The 12,696-nt window shown below is 41.8% G+C and overlaps 1 protein-coding gene and 1 long non-coding RNA gene across 4 annotated transcripts in view; one reads left to right on the top strand and one right to left on the bottom strand.

The window, feature by feature from the left end:
- The window catches only part of LOC106019087 (uncharacterized), a 44,702-nt gene that overhangs the window by 20,152 nt on the left and 11,854 nt on the right, over positions 1-12,696 (top strand). The window lies entirely within an intron of this gene.
- INO80C (INO80 complex subunit C) overlaps positions 1-12,696 on the bottom strand; it is a 32,369-nt gene that overhangs the window by 1,761 nt on the left and 17,912 nt on the right. For all 3 annotated transcript variants that reach the window (XM_038174873.2, XM_027451793.3, XM_072034899.1), the window contains 3 exons: positions 8,522-8,632; positions 5,565-5,676; positions 3,738-3,805 (listed from right to left, as the gene is read on the bottom strand). In XM_038174873.2, coding sequence (XP_038030801.1) covers positions 3,738-3,805; positions 5,565-5,676; positions 8,522-8,632 — 291 coding nt within the window. The remainder of the gene's footprint in view (positions 1-3,737; positions 3,806-5,564; positions 5,677-8,521; positions 8,633-12,696) is intronic.

Below are 12,696 nucleotides of genomic sequence, written 5' to 3' on the forward strand. Positions count from 1 at the left end.
AAGACTTAGAAGAAAATTAAGTGTTGTTTATAGCTGGATTCTGCACCAAGAAACGCTACAAGGTTAATTAAACGTAGTCAGCTCACAGTCAGGCCATCAATTCATTCTCAAATAAATGGCGAAGCTAGGCCATTAGGAGTAAATTTATCCCTGGTGGTAACTTTGTGGCTATGCCAGGTATACATTTATTTTTATTTCACACTTTACATTTGGCCTTATGTACCTAGGGAAGAGCTGACCAAGTAGAAAGCTGCTCAGATGTGTGGGATTCTGTAATAAACTAGACGAACAACATCTGCAATGCGTGGTGAGCATCAACCCAGGTGAAAAAAATGATGGCAGTTCTGCAAGTTCGTATGGGGCTGCACTGCCTGCACACACTAATGTCTTCATGTAACTAACACACAGTTTACTAATCTGTCAGTAATTTATGCTAGGCCTTCAGACTGAAAACAAACTTACCCTACTGCAGCAGCAACTGAAACAGATCAGAAAAGTTCAGGTGATTCTGCAAAGCAACTCTGTCATACCTAGAAACTAAGCCAAAGGCCACAGATGCACGTTCTTCAAACAATAATTTAGTTACATGAAGTTTCTTTTTATCTGTTTTACATTAAATTACTTTATTTTGCATGTTAATACAACTAAATACTCATCTTGTAACTTTGGAAATAATACTTTTATTTTGCAGTGTCAATATAGCAGATAATAGCTTTTGAGTTCTGGCCTGCCTTACAGAGATAAATTGGCTGCTCTGCTTAGACCACTGGTAAATTTAATTCCATTTGTGTTACACAGAGAAAGAGAAGAGAATCAATAGAATTTAATTGTGGCAGTTAATATAACTGCAGATATACTGATGAGAGTGTTTTAATACACTTCTCTTTTTTTTGTACCTGCTAGACCATTTAATTCTTCCCTAAATGAGTAAAGCTAAGGAATTTATTTTACTTTTATTTTTTTTTCATAGGGAATCCAGCATCTCCATACAAAATACATTCTTACACAAACACTTTCAAATTTTAAACAGAAAATAGAGGGGCATTTTTCTTATACTAGATTTCTGAAACATTCTATTACCCCACACATCTTCCTAGCAGGAAATAATCGTGAAAATAAGCTCAGTGCTTCTCAGGCATCATTTCAGGATCAGCCATTTAGAGGATACGCTGCCTCAGTTATCTTTCTTAATACAGAAGATTTTTTTAAGCATGGTATTTTTATCATCGTCTGAAGCAACGTCACAGGCCAGGTAAAATAGGGAACAAGCCACAATACGATTAGAGGATGGAAAATTTTAAAAAGTGGAAAGACCAGGGAAAAAAGGAAACAACAAAAGCAGCACTGAATGGAATCTTAGAGAAAGGAGGTTATTTATACTGAGCTAGTATAGTTAAAGCACATAAGTTGCTGATGGAAAGGAGGAGCTGGCAGGGTGAGCCTGCTTCCAGTGGCTGAATGGCCCCTTAGCTGGGAGGGACACAGCCTTCACTGACACCCATCACCTGCATCATCATCATCTCACTGTAGTTGCAACGACTGACTAGTTTTGAGGTGCTGGTGCTGGAATGATTGCTTGGTTCCTTGGAGGTGGGACTGAGACAGGGACTTCAGCTGTTATGCCTTCTGCCCCTCGTTAGCCCTTCAGAGATCAGTGCTGTCGCTGCAACTCTATCAGCACCCGTTGTGAACACCACTAACACTTGCTGAGCAACTCTTTAAGGGTTGCAGAGGAAAGAGATGAACACCATTGAGTGACTCTGCCTGGATTTTTTGCTATTCTGGTGAAACCTCCTCATTATTGTTTCATATCCACCTATTCTCCCTTCCTCCACCCACTGCCTCTTCATATGGTGTGGGGGTACTGAATGCAGGGTGCCTCGTTCAACTGACCTCTGCTCCTTGGCTGGAAACGAGGTGCTGTTAAAACAAAACAGTACTCTTCTAAGTATGAATCCGTAAGTCTGCCTGGCTGGAGGGAGTTACTCTCCCTGGGTTTGTGAGCAATCTCTTCCATTTTCTCTTTGCCAGTTCATCTGCAAGGGAGATTTTTGCTTTCTCATTCCCTCTTGAGCACCGTGGGTTACCAGCCTCGATGCAAGCTACCCACTCCACTTCCTAATCATGCTCAAGAGCACAGCTGGGAACTATGCCACCTCCTAGGTGGCTTTTCTAAATGCGTTACTTAAAAAATAAAAAAAGTCACGGAAAGTAGATGCTGTCAAATGAAGAACTCAAATGTGAGGACTTGCAGGGTTACAGCTGGCTTTATGGCAGTTCTTTGATCCCTTGCACCGTGTATCCACTATCAGGCAGTTCTTAATTAAGTGCTCACCCATTGTTTTCCCAACATGGACTTTCATCTAATTCCGTACACAGAATGCAAGGTGCTTAGTGAGAACATGTTTAATTCTTTGTTTTATCCCCACTGATGTCATACAGCGAATATTCCTAGCAAATCACATTGCTCAAACCTCACTCTTAAGATAGAGTTGTTAATTTTCTGAGGAGCTTTTTTTGTGTGAGCCTGCATCAACATAATGCGTTTATATTTACAGGCACCTCTATGAGGTGGTATCATCCCTGTGAGGTGGGATAGGGCCCTAGGGATTCAACTGGGGGAAGGGACCCAGGAATTCTGTCTTAAGGCTATTTGAAGTTACAGAGTTTTCAATATTGTAGTTATTTAGTGTAACCATTACTTAACGCTTTCCGTAGTCCCAAATTGAACCTTCCCATTCATGTCCATTGCAACAAACTCATACAGGCCTCTGCAAAATAAATCACTGAAGTCATCTGAACATGAGCACTCAAAAAGTGAAAAGTTATGCTGTTGCTAACACCTGTTTTGTTTTAAGTAAAATTATTCATGTCACATAGGAACAGTGTCAGCAGCAGATAGAAAATTTTTGTTGGGCAGAACTCAGTGACTTTACTCATGTTTTGTGCCAACAGAATCTTTTGGGAATTCAGGTGCCAAATTGTAACTACCAAGACTTTTGGAGCATGTGCAAACCATAACTAAGTCAAATGTATTTTTTTTTATTTTTTACAAACAAAACCATGTTAGAGAGCCCATCTGTGACACACAGGCTATGCATCTGCCAAACACCAAGTTCCAGCTCTGCAGTATGGGGATATTCGGAATTCTCAAAAGTCCATGCCAAGTGTCTGTCTCAGGCTGATATGTTCGAGAGAAAGTTTGAGAGTAACATTTATTTTTTTTTTAGCCTGGGCCAATCAATATAATTTTGCCTAATCTCATTCTTGGAGGTTGCTGAACCAGCTTTTTTTTGAAATTTTCCCTACAAGATATAATGAAGAAAGAACAGCCTCAGACAAACATTCAATATGGAAAGTTTCAGACTGTGCGGTTAAAGCTTGGTAAAGCTAGGAGTGAGGGAAACTGTGGGCCACCAGCTTTCACTGTAACAGACTAAAAGAGTTGAGAATGATGGGGAGCAGTGCAGACTCTGAAGCTGGGGAAGCGGTGTGATAGGAGGCAGCTGGCAGGACAAGGTATTTAAGCCGTCCTGGCATCTATTACGATCCCGAGGACTTTGTGATGTAGGGACAGTACTGGGGGTTTGGCCATAAATCAAAGGACAACTACTAAGTGCAAGGCTGAATGGGAGCCTCTGCATGTACATCTTTTCCAGAAGCGTGGTTTATTTCCAGGTTTATTTCATTGTGGGAAGCAAGATGCCAATTTTGAAGAGAAAAAATAAGATACTTACTGGAAGTCCTGAAATATCGGAATATTTCTTGGCAGGCTTAAAGGATGGAGGAGCATCAATACTAAAATCTAGAGAGAAACAAAGGGATACGTTCAGTGTGCTACATAAATTTTAAAAGCAAAACACAAAATGTAAAGAGGTAGCAAATATCTCTTTAAAACCACCTTTACTTTCTGAGGTCTTTATTAACTAGGAGCATTAAGGCAAAGAACTACGAAGCAGAATTACCTCTGAAAACATTCAGCCTGCTAGCACTGTAAACAACAGCCTGTTTCTGCTCACCTCACTAGACCAACAGTTCAGTAAACAGAACTGCCCTTCCTAAAAGGAAAAATGTAAGACAGCTATTTGAAATGAAATGTGCTGATTTCCTCCAAGTCTTAATGAATTCCCGCAGTTATTTGCAAAGAATAGCCATTACTGTACACATGCTGTATGTTAGGACCAGGAAGCATTGTTCAAGATTGCAGTTCTGAAATAGTATAATCCAGAAAAGCGAAGTAATCTTTTAAATCAAGTAAATCTTTAAGCATGTACCACTTTAAGCCCAGTCAATGACCTAGAAAATTGTCTGAATGTTTAAATTAACTGATGGAAATTGCTGTTCTGTGGTGCCCTTTAGATACCAAGATCCATTCAGTTATGAGACACCACTTTTTAAAATATGACTGGTACATTTAAACTGCTAAATCCATGAATTTCAATGTTTACAAAAATATTTTGTACCTGGATCATTTCTCTCCTCCCTCCTGATCTCCCTTGTGCCTCATCCAGCTGCTACAATAAACTGAAATGCTCCCTCCATATCGAATGTTTAAATCTCGCTCCCATAATTCAGAAGACACTAATGCCACAGGCAGCTGGTTTTGAATGCGCAACTGAATTTCCTTTGCCACCATCTTAAAAAAAAAAAGCCTTTAAATTTACTGTTGCAAATAAAACCTAATAGAAATAGCAGTGTCAACAGATTGTTGGTTACAATAGCCAGGCACACACAGTAGCCTGCGTTTTCTCTTAACAGCTGCATCTAAAATGCTTCAAAAAATGGCAAGTTATTTTTGGATAAAGCAAAATGTATATTAAAAAAAAAAAGAAAGTATACTCATATGGTCGATTCTGAGATGTCTAAGTAAAGTTCTGAGTTGCTTAAGTAAAATCTGAGGATCAAATTCTGCCTCCAGCTCCATTCAGTAGTATCCTCCACGAGTCATCTTGAAGTACGTCGAGATTAAGAGCACTGCTGTAGCTCGGTCCTGTCGACGTACGCGAGCTCACTGTAATCTGGAGCGCTAATAGTGTAGTTTCAGCTGTGCTGAACTAAGTAGGGGATGTAGGACTTAAGTCTCCCAAGAATCTGGGATAAGGAGCTGGATAGGCAGCTTGGGCTGAGGTCTCAGCTACTGCAGGGATGTGGCTAGCAGAATCTCCCTTGCAAACAGCTCAAACACAGCTAAGGAGGCAGCAGCCACCACACCTTCAGGAGACAAATGGGCTGCATGCAGCGGAGGTGGCTCCTTAGCAGTGAAGAGGTGACAAAAACCTGACAGGAATAAGGGGTTTCTGACTTGGTTCTGCTAAATACAATTCCTTCATAGAACTCCCTCCCCAGATGTGCCCAAACTTTTTCATGGCACTCCAAATTATGTGTCCCACACCTTCCCGCTTGGCGTTGGTGAGTGTGGCTGGACAAGTCTTGAATGTCCCACTGGACCCTGTTCAAACAGGATATTGCATGCACCGATGCAATAATTTAGGTTTGTTTTAAAGAAAGTTATTTGTATGGATTTTATTATTTATAAATACATGCAAAGCATCTAAGCAGCTTACAGCTAGGATCATTTAGTTGCCATGGCAATGCCCTTTCAGAAGCAAGAATTTGTTTTAGGTTCTTCCAAGTTCTGTTCTTCTTGCCAGCTGCTGCTCCACCAATGCCGGAGTGCTAGAATTAAAAATATGGTGTTCAGAGAAAAAATAAATAAAGAATACTATTTCAGAGCATGACACTTCTACTTTATAGTCTTTCTGATACATCTCCTCTTGTCATGAACCGTTCCTTATCCTCACTTATTTCATCAGCAGGCTAATACACTGAACACTTAATCTTGGTCGCAAGAAAAACAAAGCTTTTTGGACTGTGTCAAAGCTGCTACGTTTAGGATTAACTGAAGGAAATGAAAATCTGCTTTTTACATGGAAATAGAAAATCTATGGGGTTAGGTTTAGCCTGAGATTACAGGATTCTGAACGTCCTTCCCATCATATTAGAACTTATTACTACAGAGCTGTGCCTGAAATTGTGATTACACGGCTCAATTTTCCCTCTCCTTTTTATGGCATACTACAGGTGCGGCTCTAGCTCTTGTGAGTTATCTGTGACTGTGGAAAACACAACTGATCTTGCAAAACGTAATGAATACTCCGAGAAGCTGTCTGGAAATTTTATTTTTCTTTCAAATGACAGAAGAATAGGAAAGGAGTAATAAATAGAATGTTGGCTGCCAAGACAATTTTACATTTTGAAAGCTACGCTAACAGAAGGCTTGCTACAGGTACTATAATGGTAGTTTCACTTATCAAATGGGATTGCTACGGGGTAATTTATTTATGTCCCTCCAGAGACAGAAGATGCACAATATACTGTACTACTTCTAAATGATCAAAGGACACAGATTTACAGCTTTACTTCAGAACAGAAACCGTTCTTGGAATCGGGGAGTTGTTATCGCTGTTCGTAATTACTACCTGACACATCAGTCTCATCAAAACTCAGCAAAGTTCTGCTAACACACTTCTGCTGTGATTAGTTTATAAATTAGGCTGCTGAATTGCTGAGAATGATAGCAGAAGGGATTCGACGAGAAAGCTTTTTTTCCATAGACGTAAGATATGCTCAGAAAAGATGCTCATAAGCTTATGATGTTATCAGTTTTTGGCAATGCACAATCCGATACAGAAAGTACATGCAAATGTTTGCTCTGAGAGCAACATCTTAGTAATCTATAGATCATTGCAAATACAGACTGCTGGAACACGAGATGGAAACAGATGTACCGCCACATTCATAATTCAAATTCATTGCATGAGTTTTCCCCCAAATCATTGCAGAACAATTTTTTTTTCAGTCATCTGTTTTTTTAAAAGCTGGTCTTTAGGGCATGATCTCTTTAGGGCCAAGAGGAAGCATCCACCTGATCTCAGCAGGCCACGGATCAGACACACAGTTTTGCTGCTGTTTTGATTCTCTCTCTTTGCCATAATGAGAAAAAAAGGAGGCGTTGTCCTCTGTATAGTTAACTACAAGTCAGTGTTTGCAGAGTGATCTACGGAAGGTCTCAGTGTCTGTTAGGGGTATGGGTGAGGCCAGTAAGAAGGAAGCACATTGAGAGATGCACGCTACTTATTTTCTTCCATTTAAGGCATATTGGGCTGGAAGGATGCAGAAAGTCATCCAAGTTACAGCTACCAGTTCATACAGACAAAAAGCTAGTACAACATCAATACATTTCTTCTCAAATTAGCTGCTGTATTGGGGAGGATAATTTAACGTTACTCTAACTGCCTATTATTTCTGCAGCAGTTGTCAAGGGCCTTGTACGTTCATTATCATCTCCAGCATGCAGACATCAGGATTGCCTCTTTGGAAATGGTGATGCCCCGCTAGGAAAAGACAGACAGCAGGCCTTATGGCTATTTAAATCCTATAGGGAAGCTCCATGGAGTGCCCCTGGGCACAAGTGGAGATTTTCCAGTAAGCCCTGTTTCTCAAAGATGCTGGTGCTCATTGGAGAATTAGAGCAAGCCAAGTCTGCAGTTGTTTCTTTGAATGCTCCTCTTGTGACAGAAGATGTCTGCAAAGCAGACACAGAGCAACTTGAAAGTCAGAGACGAATTTTACCCCCTGCCAAACCCTTGCTTGGTGAGCGGTGCGATGCCTGATTACTCAGGTTTTGTGCTGTGGGATATTGTCTCTTATTCATGCAAAATTAAATCTGGGATAAAATCCTACTTTCTAAGTACTGGCTTTGGACCAACAGTCTGAGAAGTTTGCTTGCCTAGAAAGCATTTGTACAGTGTGCCAATGAGTTGGCCCTGGCAGAGCGAGATATTAAAAACAAACCCAGCAGTGATAGCACTGCTAGCTCTAGTCTTCCTTCTACTTCTCCCCCAATTTAAATCTCACATTGTTTTAGCAGCCTGTATTTCATCAGTTGTCAGGGTTTTCATGACTTCTGAATGCCGGGAGGCGAAGCTTCTGGGGAGCACAGAGTGTTTGCTCCTGAATCTAGCAATTACTGCAAGCGCAGACACCGCAGGTCTGCTATCGTTTCGGGGACTGGTAGAAGAGCAAAATGCCAGCTGCTAATGACTGTGTGGCTGACTTTTAGTTCAACTATTTTGCAACCTCCCTTTGGCTAGGAACTGGGAGATGGGGTTCCTACATTTACAGGGGTATAAATAGTGCCTTTCCAGCTCTCTGAGTTTGTCAGGTACCGCACCATAAAACTTCTGCGCATACCTTGATCTACCGGGTTCCCTGGCTCTGCTCCACGATTTAATATAATGGTTCTCACTCTGGAGGCGTGCCATTTTCGGGTTATAATATAATGTGCACGTCAGACCAGAGTGTAGCATGGACTCGAGGTGAATTTCTTCAGAACCACCGATCTTTTATTTGGCTGTTAACCTGACTTTCTTAATATTTACATTAGCAAGACGCTTAGACATCTAGCTAGGGTTTTATTTGAAGAGTTTGGAATTTCAAATTGTTAAAATAATATACTTACGATGAATTTTGGATCTTTAAATGGTAAAGGCTTGACGGCTGTTTCCACTGATCCTGTGCTGGAGTCTGTGTTCAGAAATTTATTTTCGTTCATGGCCTCTCCACCTGCACTCTGAAGAAAGAATTCAGTCTTACTGCTTGTTTCTCTGAGCAACTTTAACCAGAGACCGAGCCATTTGCTTTATTACCTACCTGTTGCCTGTTTGGCCTTTCTGTCTCTTTTGAATCTTTAAAGACGCCAGCAGCAGGGAAGCATGAAACAGAGTATTTGTCAAGCAATTTACAGCTGACAAACAAAGGGGAGGAGGGGAAAAGGGTGGCCAAAGCTTGCTGAATAAAAACAGCATCGGTTTCATTTCAGAATTAATGAAAGCCCTCTCTATTCAGTGCAAGACAGCATACGAAACCAGAAACAGCAGAAGTGTGCACTGGATTTGTTTCAGAGTGTTCAGTAATAAAACGTTAACAGTAATAAAGAGAATAAGGTTTATAAAAAGTTTCTTTTCAAGGTTCTGCAGAATAACTGCAGAATCAGTTTATTCTCCATCCTTGACTTCAGTCATGCTCGAGTGAGGATTGAGGGGAAAGAAGATTTTATTATGTATCATTTTTTTTGAATACACACCTCATGACATCTATATGGGTACTGGTTGGTGTTTTCTAGGCTTTTCTTGATGGTTTATTTGTTTAGCAAGAAAAACAGTGGCAGAATGTGTGTGTGTGTGATTGGAGAGCTCAGAAAGCCGTGTGGCGGTCCAACCAATTTCTGATAGTTCTGCATGGCTGCCTCAATGAGCATTTTTGTTTGTTGCTTCTGGTTTTGTGCCCTCTGAGCCTCCACGCTAACCAGAACTACCCCTCTGTACGTACACCAGTGTGCCTAGCAAAATCCTCATCTATGCTGAAGCCACGGAGAATGGAGGCAGCAGTAGTTCAGCCACCAGGATTTCATACTTTGAGTCCTTTGTCTTGAGGAACAAAAAGCTTTGCTAAAAGCTGATCAGTTGTTACTGAACAGATGGTTAAAATGTTTCTCCACTCTACCTTCAGATGGGTAATACTTAATAGCAAAAAATGTTTTCTTGTGAAACCCTGCATTGTAAAACCTTCTGTGCTGGTATATACACTCTTTCAAGTAGGAGAAAAAAAAAAGGATCATTATTATTCCTGAATTACAGGAGTACCCCTAGAATTCGAGACTGTATTGCAAAGGCCTTGAGTGGCGTATCTTCTCCACGTGATTACAAGGGAAGTGTTTGTGTTCGCAGCTCCAGGCCCAAGTAATTACAGGATTAGGAACCCCACAAGCTGAGCTCTACTTTGGGGAGCTACCAGTTAATTCTACATCACCTGTTTTTAACATAGCAAAGAGAGGTTGTAAACATTCAAAGTAAAGAAGTTTTTAAGTAAAATAGTCGTGTTTTTAATGCCTTATTAAAGTAATAATATAGAATAAGTAATATATGAATAGGGATGATCTGTCCTCTGTAAGGCCATAGTATAGGGGATACTGCCACAATAACATCAGTGAAAGCAACACAAGTAAGTAGCTTAAACAAGACTCTTCCCTTGCTGAGGACAATATCAAAAGGCAATGACTGTCACAGAAACAAAAGAAATGCAGATGGGTGTTTAGAAACATGTGCGTTAGGTGACAGCGAGCAGAGAGAATACTGTCTTAAGCGACCCTGAAGAGAATGACTGTACAATGAATTGCTTGGTTTCAAACTACGTTCTTGCACATGCATGCTCCCAGCACCTTTGATTTCAGCTGCTGATGTTACCCTACAATTAATCTTGAGAAAGACGAGGCTTGAGATACGAGATTATTTTTGATGAATAAATTATCTCTGATACCGTTCATTATCAGTGTAAATTCTGTAACTGGAGGAGTCGGCACTCACAGCTGCTCTTCAAAGTGTTCTCCTTTAATTTGGTACCATTTGGTCAGTCTTACACCAATCCTATGGTTTCTGATAAATTACTTCATCACTTTCACCCCTTCAGTGATCTTCTCCTACATACTCGGCTACTGAACAGGCTTTGAGCAGCATTTGACCAATGTCTCATAACAGTAACTGGCATTTTGAGGCAGAGCAACTAGAAATGAATAAGCAGCAAAGGGCAAGAAGCCTCCTTCCACACACAGGCCTCAATTTCTGCAGCTGGGTACACGTTTACATATTACACTCGCTGTCCTCGGTGGACTTTTCTCTGTGGATTCAGTGCTAATCTTGCTGGCTTGCTGGGAAGGAAAGTAGGGAACTGCTCCTGGCAGGACAATTCGTGAATGTAAATTCTACACATGGTTTCTCTTCCGGGCTATCCCCTAAGGATTTCAGGTATCATTTCAGGTCATCCTCCGGTCCCACGGGGGCAGCAGCTAGGGGATCTCCCCCAGACACTTTGAGTGGTGGTGGCTTCTCCAAGGCAGAGGGGGCAGGTGTAGGCATCCCACTGCGGCATGCAATCGATGGCAAATTTGGGAGCCTGGTGGCAGACTGAGGAGCAAGTAGGATTGAGTACTGTGATCCTCGTTACATGCAGGGAGCTGAGATAAAAGCCATGCTGCAGAGGCATGCCAGTTCGCTCAGTCAGCATGGCTTGTGTGAGAGCTCTGATTTACAGCGGTAGCACCATGGAGGAGAGACACTCAGCAAATGTGCTTTTCTTTCTAGAAAAACATTAAAGGGTTCGGCAGGAGCACTGCTTCCAGAATAACAGGCTGCTGCACACTGACCTCCTGCAAGTATGGGGCCTTGAAATGCTGTCAGTGCAGCCTGCAGACTCTCACTGATAGCCTCAGCGCTTTTGCAGCCCCAAACTGGAAGTGCCTCAACAAATGGCTGTCCAACCTGTGTTTTAAAATAACAGGATTTAAAGTGTAAGAAACATGATTTAATACTCCAGTTGTTTTTTTTTAAAGCTTTTTAGGGGGGCAACGCCAAATGAATTTTAACCAGCACGGATCTATCTTGGTACTGCAAGACCTTCTTGCAAGTGAATAATGCACTGATAAATACAAAACGTTATTTAGAGCCTGAAAGAAGATTTCTCGGTGAACAATTACTGCCAAGTAAACGTGGTCTTTATCTTTTAACACTAGTTGAATTTAAACTCTCTGAGCTGTGCTTGTTTGCTTGGTCATTTAGTTCGTGCGATGATAGTTCATTCTTCACTGTCATGCACTGGGGCAAAAAAACAGGAATGAATTCAGCCCCCCTTTGTAGTCCTTTTAAGAGACTGTGGTTTCATCAGCACAGTGAGGAAGTGCATGTCACCAGGGAACGTGTACTGCTCAATGTGTGCTGTAACCCGGAGTCACGTGTGGGGTAACTTCCCCTTCCTGCCGAATTCACAGCCGCTCTCCAGCACATTTCCATGACCCAGCTAGCTCCCCCGACCCCGCTGCCCTGGGATAATCCCAAACGCTCTGCAGTGAGGCTGGAAAGAAAGCGTAACTGTGGGCTGAAACTCCTCACAGCTTCTTGAAAGCTTCGTTTTAACTGATCTTGTAATGTAAGCTGCCTTTACAGGGAATTCGAAATACGCTTCAAGGAGAGAGACAGTGAAGAAACTTCCAGTGTGCTCTTTAAAACTAAATTGTGGCTTTTAAAAAGTGGCTATATGTAACTAGAGCTACAGGGAACGTGTGCTACAGCAGTCCCTAAGCAGCCTGAAATCCTCCTCAGGCTGTTGAGGGCTTTAACTGCAAAGGCTTGGGAGGGTCCTTCACATTTCCAGGGTGCCCTGCTAAATGCAGGTGTGATTTCATCACAGCTGGACATGCTGACATTAGTTTTACTCCAATTAACAGTAAAAAAACTGCAGTACGGACAGCTGCTAAGGCTGTGAGTCACTACGGTCAGTCAGGCATCCTTTCTCATCACCCCTTCCTCCTGCTGCTAACCGCTGTGGCAGTCCGTGCTGCCACCGCTTCCCGTCTTACCTCCTCTCTTCCTCCTCCTCCTCCTCCTCATTGCAGTACCCTCCTTAGCCAGGCCAAAAGCCACTCTGACTGGAATCACGTGTTTTAAAAGGCAGACAGCAGGTCAAAGGCTTCCTATAGGACCGCTTGTGTGATTTTATTCCTCCCATCAAGTTGTATTTATGTGCTTTAGCCGACTTTTAACCACAACCACAGTGTGACAGGTTGGCAGCCTTTTGCACTATTAA

This window comes from Anas platyrhynchos, chromosome 2 (genome assembly GCF_047663525.1).
Source record: "Anas platyrhynchos isolate ZD024472 breed Pekin duck chromosome 2, IASCAAS_PekinDuck_T2T, whole genome shotgun sequence".
NCBI lineage: Eukaryota > Metazoa > Chordata > Aves > Anseriformes > Anatidae > Anas > Anas platyrhynchos.